Source organism: Salmo trutta, unplaced genomic scaffold (assembly GCF_901001165.1).
Source record: "Salmo trutta unplaced genomic scaffold, fSalTru1.1, whole genome shotgun sequence".
Lineage (NCBI taxonomy): Eukaryota > Metazoa > Chordata > Actinopteri > Salmoniformes > Salmonidae > Salmo > Salmo trutta.
Genome location: NW_021823354.1, coordinates 3,390 through 26,585, shown reverse-complemented (window position 1 = coordinate 26,585; position 23,196 = coordinate 3,390). Strand labels below are relative to the sequence as shown.

The 23,196-nt window shown below is 43.5% G+C and overlaps 1 protein-coding gene across 1 annotated transcript; it reads right to left on the bottom strand.

The window, feature by feature from the left end:
- Positions 1–1,632: 1,632 nt before the first annotated feature.
- LOC115190221 (kinesin-like protein KIF1A) lies at positions 1,633–22,983 on the bottom strand (the record flags this gene model as incomplete). The annotated part of the gene is made up of 12 exons (XM_029748720.1): positions 1,633–1,733; positions 4,606–4,650; positions 8,384–8,526; positions 8,621–8,699; positions 10,264–10,360; positions 10,465–10,530; positions 12,458–12,535; positions 12,966–13,077; positions 19,456–19,634; positions 19,950–20,018; positions 20,353–20,535; positions 22,911–22,983. Coding segments are annotated over 12 exons (1,225 nt in total), but the record flags the coding sequence as incomplete, so codon positions are not given.
- Positions 22,984–23,196: the final 213 nt, after the last annotated feature.

Genomic DNA, 23,196 nt, shown 5'->3' with positions numbered 1-23,196 from the left:
CCATCTGTAAATAGCCCAACTACCGACATCATCCCCATATTGTTTTTATTTACTTTGCTGCTCTTTTGCACACCAGTATCACTATTTACACACCATCATCTGCTCATCATCATCTGCTCATCTATCACTCCAGTGTTAATCTGCTAAATTGTAATTACTTTGCTACTATGGCCTATTTATTGTCTTACCTCCTCATGCCATTTGCAGACACTGTATATAGACTTTCTTTTTTTTCTATTGTGTTATTGACTGTACGCTTGTTTATTCCATGTGTATGTCTGTGTTGTTGTTTCTGTCGCACTGCTTTGCTTTATCTTGGCCAGCTTGCAGTTGTAAATGAGAACTTGTTCTCAACTAGCCTACCTGGTTAAATAAAGGTGAAATAAAATGTTTTACAAATAAAGAGATATAGAAGCAGTAGAGAGAGAAACAGTACAGAAATACAGTAGAGAGATATAGAAACAGTAGAGATATAGAAACAGTAGAGAGATACAGTAGAGAGATACAGTAGAGAGATATAGAAACAGTAGAGAGATATAGAAACAGTAGAGAGATATAGAAACAGTAGAGAGATACAGTAGAGAGATATAGAAACAGTAGAGATATAGAAACAGTAGAGAGATACAGTAGAGAGATATAGAAACAGTAGAGAGATAGAAACAGTAGAGAGATAGAAACAGTAGAGAGAAAAACAGTAGAGAGATAGAAACAGTAGAGAGATATAGAAACAGTAGAGAGAAAAAAAGTAGAGATATATAGAAACAGTAGAGAGAATTAGAAACAGTAGAGAGATATAGAAACATTAGAGAGATAGAAACAGTAGAGATGTAGAAACAGTAGAGATATAGAAACAGTAGAGAGATATAGAAACAGTAGAGAGATATAGAAACAGTAGAGATATAGAAACAGTAGAGAGATACAGTAGAGAGATATAGAAACAGTAGAGAGATACAGTAGAGAGATATAGAAACAGTAGAGAGATATAGAAACAGTAGAGAGATATAGAAACAGTAGAGATATAGAAACAGTAGAGAGATACAGTAGAGAGATATAGAAACAGTAGAGAGATACAGTAGAGAGATATAGAAACAGTAGAGAGATATAGAAACAGTAGAGAGATACAGTAGAGAGATATAGAAACAGTAGAGAGATATAGAAACAGTAGAGATATAGAAACAGTAGAGAGATATAGAAACAGTAGAGAGATAGAAACAGTAGAGAGATACAGTAGAGAGATATAGAAACAGTAGAGATATATAGAAACAGTGGAGAGAAAAACAGTAGAGAGATATAGAAACAGTAGAGAGATATAGAAACAGTAGAGAGATATAGAAACAGTAGAGAGAAAAACAGTAGAGAGATATAAAAACAGTAGAGATATATAGAAACAGTAGAGAGAAAAACAGTAGAGATATAGAAACAGAAGAGATACAGTAGAGAGATATAGAAACAGTAGAGATATATAGAAACAGTAGAAAGATATAGAAACAGTAGAGAGATATAGAAACAGTAGAGAGATACAGTAGAGAGATATAGAAACAGTAGAGAGATATAGAAACAGTAGAGAGATATAGAAACAGTAGAGATATATAAAAACAGTAGAGAGATACAGTAGAGAGATATAGAAACAGTAGAGATATAGAAACAGTAGAGAGATATAGAACAAGTAGAGAAATATAGAAACACACATTTCAAACCAGCAACGTCAGTGCCAAGCGCTGGCCCCTTGTACGCTGGGAGAGAAAGAGAGAGAGAGACAGAGAGACAGACAAAGGAGAACACAGTTAACGATAGGAGAACCCAGTTAGAGACAGGAGAACACAGTGAGAGACAGAGAACACAGTGAGAGACAGGAGAACAAAGTGAGAGACAGGAGAACACAGTGAGAGACAGGAGAACACAGTGAGAGACAGGAGAACACAGTGAGAGACAGGAGAACACAGTGAGAGACAGAGAACACAGTGAGAGACAGGAGAACACAGTGAGAGACAGAGAACACAGTGAGAGACAGGAGAACACAGTGAGAGACAGAGAACACAGTGAGAGACAGGAGAACAGAGTGAGAGACAGGAGAACAAAGTGAGAGACAGGAGAACACAGTGAGAGACAGGAGAACAAAGTGAGAGACAGAGAACACAGTGAGAGACAGGAGAACAAAGTGAGAGACAGGAGAACACAGTGAGAGACAGGAGAACAAAGTGAGAGACAGGAGAACACAGTGAGAGACAGAGAACACAGTGAGAGACAGGAGAACACAGTGAGAGACAGGAGAACACAGTGAGAGACAGGAGAACACAGTGAAAAAAGTAGAGAAATACAGTAGAGAGAAAAGACCAGCACAAAAACATCCACGATAAATCCATGATAATCAAAGATTTCAATAAGCATTCCTCTACGGCTGGCCATGCTTTCCTCCTAGCTACACCAACCCCGGCAAACAGCTCCGCACCCCCCGCAGCTACTTGCCCAAGCCTCCCCAGCTTCTCCTTCACCCAAATCCAGACCCGTACAAATCAGCTTGGGCTAGACAATCCGGATCCTCTCTTTCTAAAATTATCCGCCGCCATTGTTGCAACCCCTATTACCAGTTTGTTCAACCTCTCTTTCGTATCGTCCGAGATCCCTAAAGATTGGAAATCTGCCGCGGTCATCCCCCTCTTCAAAGGGGTGACACTCTAGACTCAAACTGCTACAAACCTATGTCCATCCTGCCCTGCCTCTCTAAAGTCTTTGAAAACCAAGTTAATAAACAGATCACTGACCGTTCAGAATCTCATCGTACCTTCTCCGCTATGCAATCTGGTTTCCGAGCTGGTCATGGGTGCACCTCAGCCACGCTCAAGGTCCTAAACAATATCATAACCTCCTTCGATAAGAGCCAATACTGTGCAGCTGTATTCATAGACCTGGCCAAGGCTTTCGACTCTGTCAATCACCACATTCTTATCGGCAGTCAATAGCCTTGGATTCTCAAATGACTGCCTCGCCTGGTTCACCAACTACTTTGCAAAAAGAGTTCAGTGTGTCAAATCGGAGGGCCTGTTGTCTGCACCTCTGGCAGTCTCTATGGGGGTACCACAGGGTTCAAATCTCAGGCCAACTTTTTTAACTGTATTTTTCAACGATGTCGCTCTTGCTGCGGGTGATTCCCTGATCCAACTCTACGCAGACGACACCATTCTGTATACTGCTGGCCCTTCTTTGGACACTGTGTTAACTAACCTCCAAACGAACTTCAACGCCATACAACACTCCTTCCACGGCCTCCAACTGCTCTTAAACGCTAGCAAAACTAAATGCAACCGTTCGCTGCCCGCACCCGCCCACCCGACTAGCATCACTACTCTGGACGGTTCTGACCTAGAATACATGGACAACTACAAATACCTAGGTTACTGGCTAGACTGTAAACTCTCGTTCCAGACTCATATCAAACATCTCCAATCCAAAATTAAATCTAGAATCGGCTTTCTATTTCGCAACAAAGCCTCCTTCCATCACGCCGCCAAACTTGCCCTAGTAAAACTGACTATCCTACCGATCCTCAACTTCGGCGGTGTCATCTACAAAATAGCTTCCAATACTCTACTCAGCAAATTGGATGTTGTCTATCACAGTGCCATCCGTTTTGTCACCAAAGCCTCATATACCACCCACCACTGCGACCTGTATGCTCTAGTCGGCTGGCCCTCGCTACATATTCGTCGCCAGACCCACTGGCTCCAGGTCATCTATAAGTCTATGCTTGGTAAAGCTCCGCCTTATCTCAGCTCACTGGTCACCATAGCAGCACCCACCCGTAGCACACGCTCCAGCAGGTATATCTCACTGGTCATCCCCAAAGCCAACACCTCCTTTGGCCGCCTTTCCTTCCAGTTTTCTGCTGCCAGTGACTGGAACGAATTGCAAAAATCGCTGAAGCTGGAAATTTATATCTCCCTCACTAACTTTAGACATCAGCTATCTGAGCAGCTAACCGATCGTTGCAGCTGTACATAGTCCATCTGTAAATAGCCCAACTACCAACATCATCCCCATATTGTTTTTATTTACTTTGCTGCTCTTTTGCACACCAGTATCACTATTTACACACCATCATCTGCTCATCATCATCTGCTCATCTATCACTCCAGTGTTAATCTGCTAAATTGTAATTACTTTGCTACTATGGCCTATTTATTGTCTTACCTCCTCATGCCATTTGCAGACACTGTATATAGACTTTCTTTTTTTTCTATTGTGTTATTGACTGTACGCTTGTTTATTCCATGTGTATGTCTGTGTTGTTGTTTCTGTCGCACTGCTTTGCTTTATCTTGGCCAGCTCGCAGTTGTAAATGAGAACTTGTTCTCAACTAGCCTACCTGGTTAAATAAAGGTGAAATAAAATGTTTTACAAATAAAGAGATATAGAAGCAGTAGAGAGAGAAACAGTAGAGAGAAACAGTAGAGAAATATAGAAACAGTAGAGAGATATAGAAACAGTAGAGATATAGAAACAGTAGAGAGAAACAGTAGAGAGATATAGAAACAGTAGAGATATACAGTAGAGAGATATAGAAACAGTAGAGAGATATAGAACAAGTAGAGAGATATAGAAACACACATTTCAAACCAGCAACGTCAGTGCCAAGCGCTGGCCCCTTGTACGCTGGGAGAGAAAGAGAGAGAGAGACAGAGAGACAGACAAAGGAGAACACAGTTAACGATAGGAGAACCAAGTTAGAGACAGGAGAACACAGTGAGAGACAGGAGGACACAGTGAGAGACAGGAGAACAGACTGAGAGACAGAACAAAGTGAGAGACAGAAGAACACAGTGAAAACAGTAGAGAGAAACAGTAGAGAAACAGTTGAGAAACAGGAGAACACAGTGAGAGACAGGAGAACACAGTGAGAGACAGGAGAACACAGTGAGAGACAGGAAAATACTGTGAGAGACAGGTAAACACTGTGAGACACAGGAGAACACAGTGAGAGACAGGAGAACACAGTGAGAGACAGGAAAACACTGTGAGAGACAGGTAAACACTGTGAGACACAGGAGAACACAGTGAGAAACAGGAGAACACAGTGAGAGACAGGAAAACACTGTGAGAGACAGGATAATACTGTGAGAAACAGGAGAACACAGTGAGAGACAGGAGAACACAGTGAGAGACTAAATCATTCATTCAGTGTTAGCTGAACAGCTGCTGCTAACATACTGATGCTGCTAACATACAGCTGCTGCTAACATACTGATGCTGCTAATGTAGTAGAGTGATGTTGTTCCCCTAGATTATGCACCAAGTTGCACACAAGGACAGTTCAAGTAGGCCAGGTCAAGAGGGGATGTTAATAAGTTAATAACAATAATAATAATAATTCAATGTGTTTTCTTTATTTAATTACAGCAGCATAGTTAATGTTATTTTTCGGTGTACAAACATTTTTTGATATCTATAATGTAAATACACCTAATTGTAAAAGTTTGTATATTTTGGTACTTACTTACGGACCCTTTTATCGTTCTCTTTTGCCGGACCTTCAGCTAGCAAGGTATGTTGTCCTTGGCGCCGTAATTTGGCAATATAAAACTGTGGTAAAGTTACATAAAGTGCTGTTACGCAATTATATGTTTTGTTACAATGTGAACAATTATAAAGATTTATGTTAACTTTCACCAAGCTCGCTAATTAGGGTACCTATTGTAACTCGGGAGTATTTGGGACCGTGTTTGAGTGAGTTGCTATGTGGTCACGCAGGTGCCCGAGAGCTGTGACTGCACCGAGGGCTAACCTATTGTGTGTTGTCTCTTCGTGTGCAGGTATGTCTTTTATTTTGTTCCGAATATGTTGTATATAATTTTAACTGTATTGTATAGTGTGCTCTTGGGCACTGAATGTATGTATGCAGTTCCCGCTCTTTTGCCGGACCTTCAGCTAGCAAGGTGCCCGAGAGCTGTGACTGCACCGAGGGCTAACCTATTGTGTGTTGTCTCTTCGTGTGCAGGACCAATAAACATGATTCAACCATCATAATTCCAGTTGTGGCAGTGTCCTGATTAAAAGTACACAACGCAGAACGAACCACGCTACACTAACATACTGATGCTGCTAACATTCTGGTGCTGCTAACATACTGGTGGTGCTAACATACTGATGCTGCTACATACTGATGCTGCTAACATACTGATGCTGCTACATACTGATGCTGCTAACATACTGATGCTGCTACATACTGATGCTGCTAACATACTGGTGCTGCTACATACTGATGCTGCTAACATACTGATGCTGCTAACATACTGGTGGTGCTAACATACTGATGCTGCTAACATACTGATGCTGCTAACATACTGATGCTGCTACATACTGATGCTGCTAACATACTGATGCTGCTACATACTGATGCTGCTAACATACTGATGCTGCTAACATACCGGTGCTGCTAACATACTGATGCTGCTAACATACTGATGCTGCTAACATACTGGTGCTGCTAACATACTGATGCTGCTAACATACTGGTGCTGCTAACATACCGGTGCTGCTACATACTGGTGCTGCTACATACTGATGCTGCTACATACTGATGCTGCTAACATACTGGTGCTGCTAACATACCGGTGCTGCTAACATACTGGTGGTGCTAACATACTGATGCTGCTACATACTGATGCTGCTACATACTGGTGCTGCTACATACTGATGCTGCTACATACTGGTGCTGCTACATACTGATGCTGCTACATACTGATGCTGCTAACATACTGGTGCTGCTAACATACCGGTGCTGCTAACATACCGGTGCTGCTACATACTGATGCTGCTAACATACTGATGCTGCTAACATACTGGTGCTGCTAACATACTGATGCTGCTAACCATGGTTGTAGAACCACACAGGTACTGTTTTCAATGGCAGATTAGGTTGCTGTATATCAAATCAAATGTTATTTCTCACATGCTTTGTACCAGGTAATAACATGGCTATATACACGGAGTACCAGGTAATAACATGGCTATATACACAGAGTACCAGTACTGAGTCTATGTGCAGGAGTACAAGGTAATAACATGGCTATATACAGGAAGTACCAGGTAATAACATGGCTATATACAGGGAGTACCAGGTAATAACATGGCTATATACACAGAGTACCAGGTAATAACATGGCTATATACACAGAGTACCAGGTAATAACATGGCTATATACACAGAGTACCAGGTAATAACATGACTATATACACAGAGTACCAGGTAATAACATGGCTATATACACAGAGTACCAGTACTGAGTCTATGTGCAGGAGTACAAGGTAATAACATGGCTATATACAGGAAGTACCAGGTAATAACATGGCTATATACAGGAAGTACCAGGTAATAACATGGCTATATACACAGAGTACCAGGTAATAACATGGCTATATACACAGAGTACCAGGTAATAACATGGTTATATACACAGAGTACCAGGTAATAACATGGCTATATACACAGAGTACCAGGTAATAACATGGCTATATACACAGAGTACCAGGTAATAACTTGGCTATATACAGGAAGTACCAGGTAATAACATGGCTATATACAGGGAGTACCAGGTAATAACATGGCTATATACACAGAGTACCAGGTAATAACATGGCTATATACAGGAAGTACCAGGTAATAACATGGTTATATACACAGAGTACCAGTACTGAGTCAATGTGCAGGGGTACCAGGTAATTGAGGTAGATATGTACATTTAGCTAGGAACAAAATGACATATAAGTAGTTAGTCCATATCAATCAGACTTGTTTTATTCCTAAGTACCGTCTTGGTTTCAATCCTTCTCTGAGTTGAATTCATATGCTTGGTTGTTTTGCATCCTAATTTGCCATTGAAACTCATTAGTCACAAGAGGGGTAAGTAAGGAGAGTAAGTTAGACTGATCCACACAATCTTCTGTTAACACACAGACTGAAGGAGGTTTGTGAGAGAGTGTGAAGTGATTAGAGAGGACAGAAAGGAGACCGGAGACTGTGAGTGCCAAGGAAGTGGGCAGGAGAGAGAGAGAAACATTGGGGGGGAACAGTGAGTGAATAGCTAGTGATTTCCATTGTGGATGTTCACTTCTGACTGAGATGTGGTTTCCACCCTAAATAGCTACACCATCTCTAGCTCTACAGAGATGCTAAATTCCAGTAACTTTCTCCAAATTCCCAGGTTTTCCAGGAATCCTGTTTGGAGGAATCTGGATTTCCTGCTCACTCCCTTCCCGATTCCAGAATCTTTCTGGAAAACCTGGGAAGTTACCAGAATGTTGCAACCGTAGCTACCCCGATCATGATTACAGTATAACATTTAAATTGAGGTGTAAGGCCAGGACAGCCCATTGGATGAGCCCTTACTCTCAAGGATGTCTCCCAAGCCCTGTGATAGGAGCAGGTCCCTCAGACGGCCCACCTCCTCCTTCAGCTCACGAACCAATCGATTGTTCGGGTCCTCGTTGATCACAGCGTTACAGCGAATCTGTTTGGCTCGGTCTGCGTACCTGTTGAGGGGAAAGGATCATTGGCATGATGAGAAAGGGAGAGAGAAAGAGAGAGAGAGAGAGAGAGAGCGCTCTCATCCTCCTGTTCCTTTACCTGAGTGTGCTGAGAGTCTCGTCATAGTTGATGTCAGCTGGACTGAGAGCAGCGACCATGGCAGTACGAGAGTTTCCCCCTGAACAAGAAAGGAGTTCAGATGAATTAGGATCTGTCAGATAAATTAGGATCTGCCAGATGAATTAGGATCTGCCAGATGAATTAGGATCTGCCAGATGAATTAGGATCTGTCAGATGAATTAGGATCTGTCAGATGAATTAGGATCTGTTAGAGGAATTAGGATCTGTCAGATAAATTAGGATCTGCCAGATGAATTAGGATCTGTCAGATGAATTAGGATCTGTTAGATAAATTAGGATCTGTCAGATGAATTAGGATCTGTTAGATAAATTAGGATCTGCCAGATGAATTAGGATCTGCCAGATGAATTAGGATCTGTCAGATGAATTAGGATCTGTCAGATGAATTAGGATCTGTTAGAGGAATTAGGATCTGTCAGATGAATTAGGATCTGTCAGATGAATTAGGATCTGTTAGAGGAATTAGGATCTGTCAGATGAATTAGGATCTGTTAGATGAATTAGGATCTGCCAGATGAATTAGGATCTGTTAGATGAATTAGGATCTGTCAGATGAATTAGGATCTGTTAGAGGATCTGTCAGATGAATTAGGATCTGTCAGATGAATTAGGATCTGTTAGATGAATTAGGATCTGTTAGAGGATCTGTCAGATGGATTAGGATCTGTCAGATGAATTAGGATCTGTCAGATGAATTAGGATCTGTTAGAGGATCTGTCAGATGGATTAGGATCTGTCAGATAATTTAGGATCTGTTAGATAAATTAGGATCTGTCAGATGAATTAGGATCTGCCAGATGAATTAGGATCTGTTAGATAAATTAGGATCTGTTAGATAAATTAGGATCTGTTAGATAAATTAGGATCTGTCAGATAAATTAGGATCTGTTAGATGAATTAGGATCTGTCAGATGAATTAGGATCTGTCAGATGAATTAGGATCTGTTACATGAATTAGGATCTGTCAGATGAATTAGGATCTGTTAGATAAATTAGGATCTGTTAGATAAATTAGGATCTGTTAGATAAATTAGGATCTGTTAGATAAATTAGGATCTGTTACACACTGTGCATACACTAGAACTAATAGGAGGTTATAACAGCTGTCTTTAGCTACCTAAATTCTCTCTCACAAACCAGATTATTGGTTCCTACCTAAATTCTCTCTCACAAACCAAATGATTGGTTCCTACCTAAATTCTCTCTGACAAACCAGATTATTGGTTCCTACCTAAATTCTCTCTCACAAACCAAATTATTGGTTCCTACCTAAATTCTCTCTCACAAACCAAATGATTGGTTCCTACCTAAATTCTCTCTGACAAACCAGATTATTGGTTCCTACCTACATTCTCTCTCACAAACAAAATTATTGGTTCCTACCTAAATTCTCTCTCAGATGCCTGATTATTGGTTCCTACCTAAATTCTCTCTCAGTAGCCAGGTCATCACAGAGTCTCTGTAAAGTTAAAGGTACCTACCTAAATTCTCTCTCAGTAGCCAGGTCATCACAGAGTCTCTGTAAAGTTAAAGATGCCTACCTAAATTCTCTCTCAGTAGCCAGGTCAACACAGAGTCTCTGTAAAGTTAAAGATGCCTACCTAAATTCTCTCTCAGTAGCCAGGTCAACACAGAGTCTCTGTAAGGGATGTGACTCTCCACTTTCTTTTTCTTCTTGTTCTTATTTTGTGCAGAATCCTACAAAAGCGAATAACAAAAGAGAAACTTTAATTTCCACCTTATATTGTCAAAAAAATTATGAATGATGCATGTTTGATATATTACATAAAAATGATCCGTACCACTTCTGCCAAAGCAGAGATTACTTTCCCCAGAGTGGTCAATGATTTGTTGATGTTCGCTCCTTCCTGTAGCAGTCAAGGAGTAATATGGTCAACATGGTCGACATGGTCAACATGGTCAACATGGTCAACATGGTCAACATGGTCAACATGGTCGACATGGTCAACATGGTCAACATGGCCAATATGGACAATATGACTAACATGGTCAACATGGTCAACATGATCAACATGGTCAATATGACTAACATGGTCAACATGGTCAACATGGTCAATATGACTAACATGGTCAACATGGTCAATATGGTCAACATGGTCAACATGGTCAATATGACTAACATGGTCAACATGGTCAATATGGTCAACATGGTCAATGTGGTCAACATGGTCAACATGGTCAACATGGTCAATATGACTAACATGGTCAATATGGTCAACATGGTCAACATGGTCAATATGACTAACGTGGTCAATGTGGTCAACATGGTCAACATGGTCAATATGACTAACATGGTCAACATGGTCAATATGGTCAATATTACTAACATGGTCAACATGGTCAACGTGGTCAATGTGGTAAATATGGTCAACATGGTCAATATGTTCAACATGGTCAACATGGTCAACATGGTCAATGTGGTCAACATGGTCAATGTGGTCAACATGGTCAATGTGGTCAACATGGTCAATATGACTAACATGGTCAATATGGTCAACATGGTCAACATGGTCAATATGACTAACGTGGTCAATGTGGTCAACATGGTCAACATGGTCAATATTACTAACATGGTCAACATGGTCAATATTACTAACATGGTCAACATGGTCAACGTGGTCAATGTGGTAAACATGGTCAACATGGTCAATATGACTAACATGGTCAATATGTTCAACATGGTCAATATGTTCAACATGGTCAATATGTTCAACATGGTCAACATGGTCAACATGGTCAACATGGTCAATGTGGTCAACATGGTCAACATGGTCAATATGACTAACATGGTCAACATGGTCAATATGACTAACATGGTCAACATGGTCAACATGGTCAATATGACTAACATGGTCAACATGGTCAATATGACTAACATGGTCAACATGGTCAACATGGTCAATATGACTAACATGGTCAACATGGTCAACATGGTCAATATGACTAACATGGTCAACATGGTCAACATGGTCAATATGACTAACATGGTCAACATGGTCAACATTGTCAATATGACTAACATGGTCAACATGGTCAACATGGTCAATATGGTCAACATGGTCAATATGACTAACATGGTCAACATGGTTAACATGGTCAATATGGTCAACATGGTCAACAACTTTATTTAACTAGGCAAGTCAGTTATGAACAAATTCTTATTTTCAATGACGGCCCAGGAACAGTGGGTTAACTGCCTTGTTCAGGGGCAGAACGACAGAGTTTTACCTTGTCAGCTCTAACCACTAGGCTACCTGCCACCACATGGTCAACATGGTCAACGTGTTCAACATGGTCAACATGGTCAACATGGTCAATATGGTCAACATGGTCAACGTGGTCAACATGGTCAACGTGGTCAATATGGTCAACATGGTCAATATGGTCAACATGGTCAACATGGTCAACGTGGTCAACATGGTCAACATGGTCAACGTGGTCAACGTGGTCAACATGGTCAATATGGTCAACAAGGTCAACAAGGTCAACATGGTCAACATGGTCAACGTGGTCAACGTGGTCAACATGGTCAACATGGTCAACATGGTCAACATGGTCAATATGGTCAATATGGTCAATATGGTCAACAGCAACTCAATCACTTCACCAATATACACCCTAGGTATAGGGGTCCTCATTGCCAGCAGTATATCCAATTGCAAGATTTTAAATGTATTCATTACATATGACAAATAGACTAAAAACTTGAAAACTATGCAACAGAGAGGCAGAGGGAGAGGAGAAGGAGGAAGAGGAGGAAGAGGAGGGAGAAACCTTGAGCCGGGTCCCTTTTGCTCCTGTGGAGTCGGCCCTCTCGCTGCCGGCCAAATCCACCAGGCTGATTTTGCTGACCTGTGACAGAAACATCAATGGTAGCGCAGGGAAATGCATGAGTTGACTGAAAACGCAGCTAAAGTAATTTATTTTCACACTAATTCATTCAACAGTTGGCACAAGATACCCTCCCTCACAATGCCATAGACACATTACCAAGTGCCCTCAGACTCAGAGGCAAGCGGCAGCCCCACAACTGGATGCAAGAGCTGATAAAAAACGGCGATGAATAGCTTTTTTTCAACAGGCTTAAAGTCACAGACTTCAAGCAGCTAAGAGAGATGGGATGAATCTCAAATGTATTTTTCTCAAACTCGTCCCATCCTCTCTCTTGGCATATCACATCTCTCTGATATTTTGAGAAGGGATGAGGAGAGAGCTCTGGTTGCATTTTATTGTACTGTATATGAAGAGAGACCCCCTGGGGCTGAGACGACGCCCCTCCTACCTTCTCTGAGGTGTTATCAGTCTCAGCATCGAGGCGTTTCTGGGTGAAGATAATGTTGAACACAGCGTGGGAGCGACTGCTGGTCTCGTTCATGTTGGTGGCCGCCACCGTCCTGCAGAGAAGAAGAGAATGTTGGGTAATGTTCACTTGGTACCAAACTGAAGAAAACTGACTGAAACAGGAAGTAACTTTCCTGGACTTGTCCAATAAGAAACACTAATTTGTCCTTTGTGCCCCACTGAACATGACAGAGTATACTGCATGATGAAACGCCACAGAAATACCCATGAGTTTACCAGTCAGATTTACAATGTTAGAGGATCCCACCTCTTTCTATAGATTTTATTTCCAGACAGTGTGTTCAGAACCTACCGTGTAATATCATTTTTATTTAACCTTTATTTAACCTTTATTTAACATTTATTTAACCTTTATTTAACTAGGCATGTCAGTTATGGACACATTTTTATTTTACCATGACGGCTTAACCCGGCCAAACCTTAACCCGGACGACGCTGAGGCCAATTGTGCGCCGCCCTACGGGACGAGTACTGTGTGATGTAACACTAGTGAAATCTACTCACGTTGAGACAGAAGAACAATAACAAGTCATTTGAGATCAACGATCCATCTTGATAATAAAGAATACAAACCTCCACAGTGAACAGTATTATTCAGGTACAAAAATTAATTTCAACAAGATATGCGAAATGACAGAAAAATTTAAAACCAATTTCCTCTAACGCTCTCTAGCAACCAAAAACATCAATTATCATCTTCCTAATGACACGTTGCATTCAATTTGAGGCGTTTTAAGCGGGGTCGTCAGCGACTGGTTCTTCTACTGTTTAGTTGCTATGGTTAGCTTAGAGCTAATGAGACAAGAGACAGCGTGGTGATTCGTAAGGGAGCCTAAAGTTCTGCCCAAGAAGACAGTGAGGAGTGTACTGAGAAAGAATACTATTGTAGTGTGATAATTTCTAGGGAGGTCCCAGCAGCAGTGAGTGATAGCGTGAGGTAGAGAGTTGCAGTGCAATACAACCGTTTCTATTCTCCATCCTGCTGCTGTTTTCACATTTGGGATGAAAAACAGAAGGAACAGGAAATACACTGTTTGATCCTGGCACCTCGGTAGAGGTGTGAATGGATGGACAGAGCACAGTGGAGGGGTAGATGGATGGACAGAGCACAGTGGAGGGGTAGATGGATGGACAGAGCACAGTGGAGGGGTAGATGGATGGACAGAGCACAGTGGAGGGGTAGATGGAGGGACATAGCACAGTGGAGGGGTAGATGGATGGACAGAGCACAGTGGAGGGGTAGATGGAGGGACATAGCACAGTGGAGGGGTAGATGGATGGACAGAGCACAGTGGAGGGGTAGATGGAGGGACATAGCACAGTGGAGGGGTAGATGGATGGACAGAGCACAGTGGAGGGGTAGATGGAGGGACAGAGCACAGTGGAGGGGTAGATGGAGGGACAGAGCACAGTGGAGGGGTAGATGGAGGGACAGAGCACAGTGGAGGGGTAGATGGAGGGACAGAGCACAGTGCTGTCTGACTGATGCATCTCCACTGAGGCGTGTACTGCTACAGATCAGGATGGTACACGTCAGTAAGTCAACGGCGATTTCAACGTTACTGAACTGCCTGATATAGAGAAAACAGTTGATTCGTTATTAATTGATTCATGAATCATTGAGTCATTTATCATTGACAGAGCAATGGGATTTGGTTCCAATGTGTTTGCAGCATGGACAAGTCTGGAACTTCAACCCTTCATTGTTGCTTTGTTTGTCTGATGTTTGTCCTGTCTATCTGCTGGAGTATCCTAGTGTTCCAGTCTACCCGTTTCCGCTCTACTCCACCATGTCTTTAACGTGTTAGTTAATGAACTCAATGTAAATTCAATCTATTGTGGTCTGTTAGATCAAGTCTTCCCATGCAGTAAATTCCCTCATCGACACAACATTTTCTAATTAATGAATCTATTCATTCACGGCCAACATGGTACAGCATGGAAACTTCACCTCACCAAGGCTGCATCCCAAACGGAACCTTAGCCCCTATGGACCCTGGTCAAAAAGTAGTGCACTACATAGGGAATAGAGAGATATTTGGGACTCACACCCTAAACCTTCTCAAACAGAGCCTATGTTCTACTTAGAATGTAGGCTCAATATATTGCCTGAGGCTAAATGGTATTGCAAGTGTGGATATTGGAACAAAGCCACAATCTTTAGAATAAAACCCCATTTGAATTAATGAGAAAACCAAACACCCCAAAGAAAATAAACCCTAGCCATCATATATCATCCATCCTTAATCCATCCGTTCACCCACCCAATCATTCAGTGATTCATTCATCCATTCATCCATCCATCCATCCATCCATCCATCCATCCATCCATCCATCCAACACCAAGATAAATTCATAGTAACGTGTTCAAATCCAAATGTCACATGCGCCGAATACAACAATACAACCTTACCTATGAAATGCTTACATACAAGCCTTAACCAGCAATGCAGTTTCAAGAAAATACGTTTTAAAAAAAGTAAGAGATAAGAAAAACAAGTAATTAAAAAGCAGCAGTAAATAACAGTAGCGGGTCTATATAAAGGGGGTACCGGTACAGAGTCAATGTGGAGGCTATATACAGGGGGTACCGGTACAGAGTCAATGTGGAGGCTATATACAGGGTGTTACGGTACAGAGTCAATGTGGAGGCTATATACAGGGTGTTACGGTACAGAGTCAATGTGGAGGCTATATACAGGGGGTACCGGTACAGAGTCAATGTGGAGGCTATATACAGGGGGTACCGGTACAGAGTCAATGTGGAGGCTATATACAGGGTGTTACGGTACAGAGTCAATGTGGAGGCTATATACAGGGTGTTACGGTACAGAGTCAATGTGGAGGCTATATACAGGGTGTTACGGTACAGAGTCAATGTGGAGACTATACACGGGCGGTACCGGTACAGAGTCAATGTAGAGGCTATATACAGGGGGTACTGGTACAGAGTCAATGTGGAGACTATATACAGGGTGTACTAGTACAGAGTCAATGTGGAGACTATATACAGGGGGTACCGGTACAGAGTCAATGTGGAGACTATATACAGGGGGTACTGGTACAGAGTCAATGTGGAGACTATATACAGGGGGTACCGGTACAGAGTCAATGTGGAGGCTATGTACAGGGGGTACCGGTACAGAGTCAATGTGGAGGCTATATACAGGGGGTACCGGTACAGAGTCAATGTGGAGGCTATATACAGGGGGTACCGGTACAGAGTCAATGTGGAGACTATATACAGGGGGTACCGGTACAGAGTCAATGTGTCAATGTGCGGGGGCACCGGTGTCGAGGTAATTGAGGTAGTTATGTAAATGCAGGTTGGGTTATTAAAGTGGCTATGCATAGACAAGAACAGAGAGTAGCAGCAGCGTATGGGGGGGTGCAAATAGTCTGGGTAGCCATTTGAATAGCTGTTCAGGAGTCTTATGGCTTGGGGGTTGAAGCTGTTCAGAAGCATCTTGGACCTAGACTTGGCGCTCCGGTACCGGTTGCCGTGCAGTCTATGACTATGGGGGCTGGAGTCTTTGACAATTTTTAGGGCCTTCCTCTGACACCGCCTGGTATAGAGGTCCTGGATGGCAGGGATCTTGGCCCCAGTGATGTACTGGGCCGTACGCACTACCCTCTGTAGTGACTTGTGGTCGCAGGCCGAGCAGTTGCCATAACAGGCAGTGATGCAACCAGTCACGATGCTCTTGATGGTGCAGCTGTAAAACCTTTTGAGGATCTGAGGACCAATGCCAAATCTTTTCAGTCTCCTGAGGAGGAATATGTTTTGTCGTGCCCTCTTCACGACTATCTGGGTGTGCTTGGACCATGTTAGTTTGTTGGTGATGTTGACACCAAGGAACTTGGAGCTCTCAACCTGCTCCACTACACCCCCGTCAATGAGAATGGGGGCGTACTCGGTCCTCTTTTTCCTGTAGTCACAATCATCTCCTTAGTCTTGATCATGTTGAGGGAGAGTTTGTTGTCCTTGCACCACACGGTCAGGTCTCTGATCTCCTCCCTATAGGCTGTCTCATCGTGGTCAGGCCTAACACTGTTGTGTCATCAGCAAACTTAATGATGGTGTTGGAGTTGCGCCTGGCCATGCAGTCATGAGTGAAAAGGGAGTACAGGAGGGGACTGAGCACGCACCCATGAGGGACACCCGTCTTGAGGATCAGCATGGCAGATGTGTTGTTATCTACCCTTACCTCCTGGGGGCGACCCGTCAGGAAGTCTAGGACCCAGTTGCAGAGGGAGGTGTTTAGTCCCAGGGTCCTTAGCTTAGTGATGAGCTTTGAGGGTACTATGGTGTTGAATGCTGAGCTATAATCAATGAATAGTATTCTCACAAAGGTGTTCCTTTTGTCCAGGTGGGAAAGGGCAGTGTGGAGTGCAATAAAGATTCCATCATCTGTGGATCTGTTGGGGGCGGTATGCAAATTGGAGTGGGTCTAGGGTTTCTGGGATAATGGTGTTGATGTGAGCCATGACCAGCCTTTCAAAGCATTTCATCGGTAGTCATTTAGGCAGCTTACCTTAGTGTTCTTGGGCACAGGGACTATGGTGGTCTGCTTGAAACATGTTGGTATACAGACTCAGAAAGGGAGAGGTTGAAAATGTCAGTGAAGACACTTGCCAGTTGGTCAGTGCATGCTCGGAGTACATGTCCTGGTAATCCATCTTGCCCAGCGGCCTTGTGAATGTTGACCTGTTTAAAGGTCTTACCTCACATCGGCTGTGGAGAGCGTGATCACACAGTCATCCAGCTGATGCTCTCATGCATGTTTCAGTGTTACTTGCCTCGAAGTGAGGATAGAAGTTATTTAGCTCACTGGGCAGCTCTCGGCTGTGCTTCCCTTTGTAGTCTGTAATAGCAAGCTCTGCCACATCCGACGAGTGACGGAACCGGTGTAGTACGATTTGATCTTAGTCATGTATTGACACTTTGCCTGTTTGATAGTTCGTCAGAGGGCTTGCGGGATTTCTTATAAGTTTCTGGGTTAGAGTCCCGCTCCTTGAAAGCGGCAGCTCTACCCTTTAGCTCAGTGCGAATGTTGCCTGTAATCGATGGCCTCTGGTTGGGGTATGGGGTACAGTATGGGGTTTGGGGTACAGTCACTGTGGGGATGATGTCCTCAATGCACTTATTGATAAAGCCAGTGACTGATGTGGTGTACTCCTCAATGCCATCGGAAGAATCCTGGAACATATTCCAGTCTGTGCTAGCAAAACAGTCCTGTAGTTTAGCATCTGCTTCATTTGACCACTTTTTTAGAGACGAGTCACTAGTGCTTCTTGCTTTAATTTTTGCTTGTAAGCAGGAATCAGGAGGATAGAATTATGGTCAGATTTGCCAAATGGAGGGCGAGGAAGAGCTTAGTAGGCGTCTCTGTGTGTGGAGTAAAGGTGGCCTAGAATTTTTTTCCCTCTGGTTGCACATTTAACATGCTGATAGAAATCCTGGTAAACTGATGTAAGTTTCCCTGCATTAAAGTCGCCGGCCACTAGGAGCGCCACCTCTGGATGAGAGTTTTCCTGTTTGCTTACGGCGGAATATAGTTAATTTAGTGCGGTTTTAGTGCCAACCTCGCTCTGTGGTGGTATGTAGACAGCTACGAAAAGTACAGTTGAAAACTCTCTAGGTAGATAGTGTGGTCTACAGCTTACCATGAGATACTCTACCTCAGCCGAGCAACACCTTGAGACTTTCTTAGATATCATGCACCAGCTGTGTCGCTGTTCTGTCTTGTCAATACAGTGTATAACCCGCCAGCTGTATGTTCTTGATGTCGCCGTTCAGCCACGACTCGGTGAAACATAAGATATTACAGTTTTTAATGTCCCGTTGGTAGGATATACGTGCTTTCAGTTTGTCCCATTTATTTTCCAGCGATTGAACATTAGCTGGCAGAACGGAGAGCAAGGGCAGATTAGGCACTCGTCGCCTGATCCTCACAAGGCACCCTGATCTTTTGCCTCGAAATCTCAGTTTCCTTCGCCAGCGAATCACGGGGATCGGGGCCTGGTCGGGTGTCTGCAGTATATCCATCGCGCCCAACTCATTGAAGAAGAACTCCTCGTCCAATTTGAGGTGAGTAATCCCAGTTCTGATGTCCAGAAGCTCTTTTCGGTCATAAGAGACGGTAGCAGAAACATTATGTACAAAACAAATTACAACAATGCGAAAAAAAACTACAAAATAGCATGATTGGTTGAGAGCCGATAAGACGACAGCTCTACCCCTGGCGCCATGGCAATGTTGCATGGCAATTAAGTTTTCTGATTCTGATTCATCAACCCACCCACCCATCCACGCATCCACCCATCCACGCATCCACCTATCCATACATACACTGTACATCTTACCTATCTAACCATCCATCAATCCATCCATCCATCCATCCACTCACCTAGCCTTGTTTCCAGAGTCCATGAGGTCCTGGATGTCGTTGTAGGAGGTGACAGCCAGCTTGGACAGGTCCTCTACGTACGGCCCCATCAGGGGGTGTTCCCTCACACGCAGGTTCCCTTTGTTCTTAGGGTTCAGGAGGTCACGCACACGCTCGCAGTAGATCTCCATGTAGCTCACCTGAGGAGGAGGGAGGGAGGGAGGGGGGCATAAAGGGTTAGAACACGGGAGAGGTCACAAAGAGTCACATCTCCCACAGGTTCTTTCTCGTTTCATCTTTCCTAAATTCCTAATGTCCTCATGTTCTTGGAGGGACTATGGAGCCACGGCTCCAATGTGTTTTGAGAAGGAGGCAATGCTAAGAATTGAGGAAAGACGGAAAATAATTAAGAAAAAAAGCCATAGTGAGAGGAAGCGGACCCTTACAGGAAGACAGGATGCGACATGACGGGCAGTGGGACCAATGAGAGGCCCCTGTTGTTAACTGTAACGTACCTCCACAGAGTAGGACTTGGTGTTGTCATTATTACAGTCGTTAAACTTGGTGAAGAGGTCTTCACACATCTAGGGGGAGCAAGAGAACAAAAGGTTTGGAGTGAACATTTATTATTAACTGATATATGGTTTGTCTGTCCCGGGACAGATATACGAACACATTGACACATTGAATAATCAATCATCCAATGTGTTTCATCACAATATAGCTTTCATTAATTTCCAACACCTGTCCTTTGTGTTTAGGCATGGAGAGCTAGGTAAATGATTCGCTAACCAGCAATTCCGGTTGGAGAATTCAGGGGATTCTGGGAATGTTCCATCCAGGAAAACCAGGGATTTTTCTAAAAAGTTACAGGGATTTTGTAACCCTGGTGTAGAGGTAACAGTATATGCTGTATACCAGAGGGATGATGCCTTCCTGGTCCTTCAAGTCCGGCTTCCCCATCATGGTGTAGGACTTCCCAGATCCGGTCTGACCATAGGCAAAGATACAGACGTTGTATCCCTCGAAGGCGTGGAGCAGCATCTCCTCACCAATGTCCTTGTACACCTGCTGCTGGCCAGCAAAGTTGATGTCCTCGGGCTGTGGAGAGAGAATGTGTAGGGTTAGATGAACATCCATCAACATGCATTAACCAAGACACCACTACAAATTGGATTCATTGTTTTTGTTGTTTTCTACTTATATGATAATCCTACATATGACATTCTCAACTCTGTCTCTGAGTGCTGTAGTCCAGAAGTAATCTGTGTCTCTGGGTACTGTAGTCCAGAAGTAATCTGTGTCTCTGGGTGCTGTAGTCCAGAAGTAAATCTGTGTCTCTGGGTACTGTAGTCCAGGAGTAATCTGTGTCTCTGGGTGCTGTAGTCCAGAAGTAATCTGTGTCTCTGGGTGCTGTAGTCCAGAAGTAATCTGTGTCTCTGGGTACTGTAGTCCAGGAGTAATCTGTGTCTCTGGGTGCTGTAGTCCAGGAGTAATCTGTGTCTCTGGGTGCTGTAGTCCAGAAGTAATCTGTGTCTCTGGGTACTGTAGTCCAGGAGTAATCTGTGTCTCTGGGTGCTGTAGTCCAGGAGTAAATCTGTGTCTCTGGGTGCTGTATAGTCCAGAAGTAATCTGTGTCTCTGGGTACTGTAGTCCAGGAGTAATCTGTGTCTCTGGGTACTGTAGTCCAGGGTAATCTGTGTCTCTGGGTGCTGTAGTCCAGAAGGTAATCTGTGTCTCTGGGTGCTGTAGTCCAGAAGTAATCTGTGTCTCTGGGTGCTGGTGCCCAGGAGTAATCTGTGTCTCTGGCTGCTGTAGTCCAGGAGTAATCTATGTCTCTGGGTGCTGGTGCCCAGGAGTAATCTGGTCTCTGGGTGCTGTAGTCCAGGAGGAATCTGTGTCTCTGGGTGCTGGTGTCCAGGAGTATCTGTGTCTCTGGGTGCTGTTGTCCAGGAGTAATCTGTGTCTCTGGGTGCTGTAGTCCAGGAGTAATCTATGTCTCTGGGTGCTGGTGCCCAGGAGTAATCTGTGTCTCTGGGTGCTGTAGTCCAGGAGTAATCTGTGTCTCTGGGTGCTGTAGTCCAGGAGTAATCTGTGTCTCTGGGTGCTGTTGTCCAGGAGTAATCTGTGTCTCTGGGTGCTGTAGTCCAGGAGTAATCTATGTCTCTGGGTGCTGGTGCCCAGGAGTAATCTGTGTCTCTGGGTGCTGTAGTCCAGGAGTAATCTGTGTCTCTGGGTGCTGGTGCCCAGGGAGTAATCTGTGTCTCTGGCTGCTGTAGTCCAGGAGTAATCTGTGTCTCTGGGTGCTGTAGTCCAGAGTAATCTGTGTCTCTGGGTGCTGGTGCCAGGAGTAATCTGTGTCTCTGGCTGCTGTAGTCCAGAAGTAATCTGTGTCTCTGGGTGCTGTTGTCCAGGAGTAATCTGTGTCTCTGGGTGCTGTAGTCCAGGAGTAATCTATGTCTCTGGGTGCTGGTGCCCCAGGAGTAATCTGTGTTTCTGGGTGCTGTAGTCCAGGAGTAATCTGTGTCTCTGGGTGCTGGTGCCCAGGAGTAATCTGTGTCTCTGGGTGCTGGTGCCCAGGATAATCTGTGTCTCTGGCTGCTGTAGTCCAGAAGTAATCTGTGTCTATGGGTACTGTAGTCCAGGAGTAATCTGTGTCTCTGGGTGCTGTAGTCCAGGAGTAATCTATGTCTCTGGGTGCTGGTGCCCAGGAGAATCTGTGTCTCTGGGTGCTGTAGTCCAGGAGTAATCTGTGTCTCTGGGTGCTGGTGCCCAGGAGTAATCTGTGTCTCTGGGTGCTGGTGCCCAGGAGTAATCTGTGTCTCGGGAGTAACCAATTTGTATGGTTCTGACAAAAACAGAGTAAAACTAACGGACAACTAGTAAAAGCTCAAAACAAGTTTATTCACCTAAACATCTGAAAAGACAAAGACATGTTTCCACCAGGACCCCCCTCCTCCTTTTCTCTAAACATGACATCCCTGTTGCTAGGCAGGAAGTTAAGTGATGTGGGTAATAAACTGTTTTTTTTCTCCCTTCATGTGACCTGACCTGACCTTGACCCCCCCGTTCTTCACTAATCCACAGCTATTCAACCTTATCAGTGACCTCAACCATGTGATGGCCTTTTCCCTTACTTAGTAAACTCTCCAAGCCCACTGGCTCATATCCACCCTTAATTGACCCTACCATATGTTTACCTTTATTTAACTAGGCAAGTCGGGTTAAGAACAAATTCTTATTTACAATGACGACTTACACATAACCATTAACTTCTGGTGTAGCAAATATTTAAAATTACAAATCCAATTTATAAAAAAGACAAGTGCCGTCTTTTTCTATTAAAATACACAATCATATCAAATATATGCATGTCGAATGTAATCAAAGTCCTTTAATAAGGATTACTGTGTAGTATGACATCAGCAGTGGTGATGTAAAGCTTGCAGTAGTCAGTCAGAGGTACAGGTACTTACCGAGGTATGTGACCAGTAAGAGTAATCAAAGTTGAAGCTCTTATCTCTTTGGGCTGCTTGGGGTTGAGGATGGCTGAAAGACATGACAGACAGATTAGTGAGAGAGAGAGAGAGATGGGGGGGGGGTCACGGAGGAAGGTGACTAGGGTGAGAGGACCGCCCTACTTGCCCTGCCGTGTGAAACTAGATCTGCTTGTTGGGTCAGTGATCGTCAGCGTGAATATCCCCGGTCTATAGTAGTGCACCACATAGAGAATAGGGAATAGGGATAGGGAATGCCATTTGA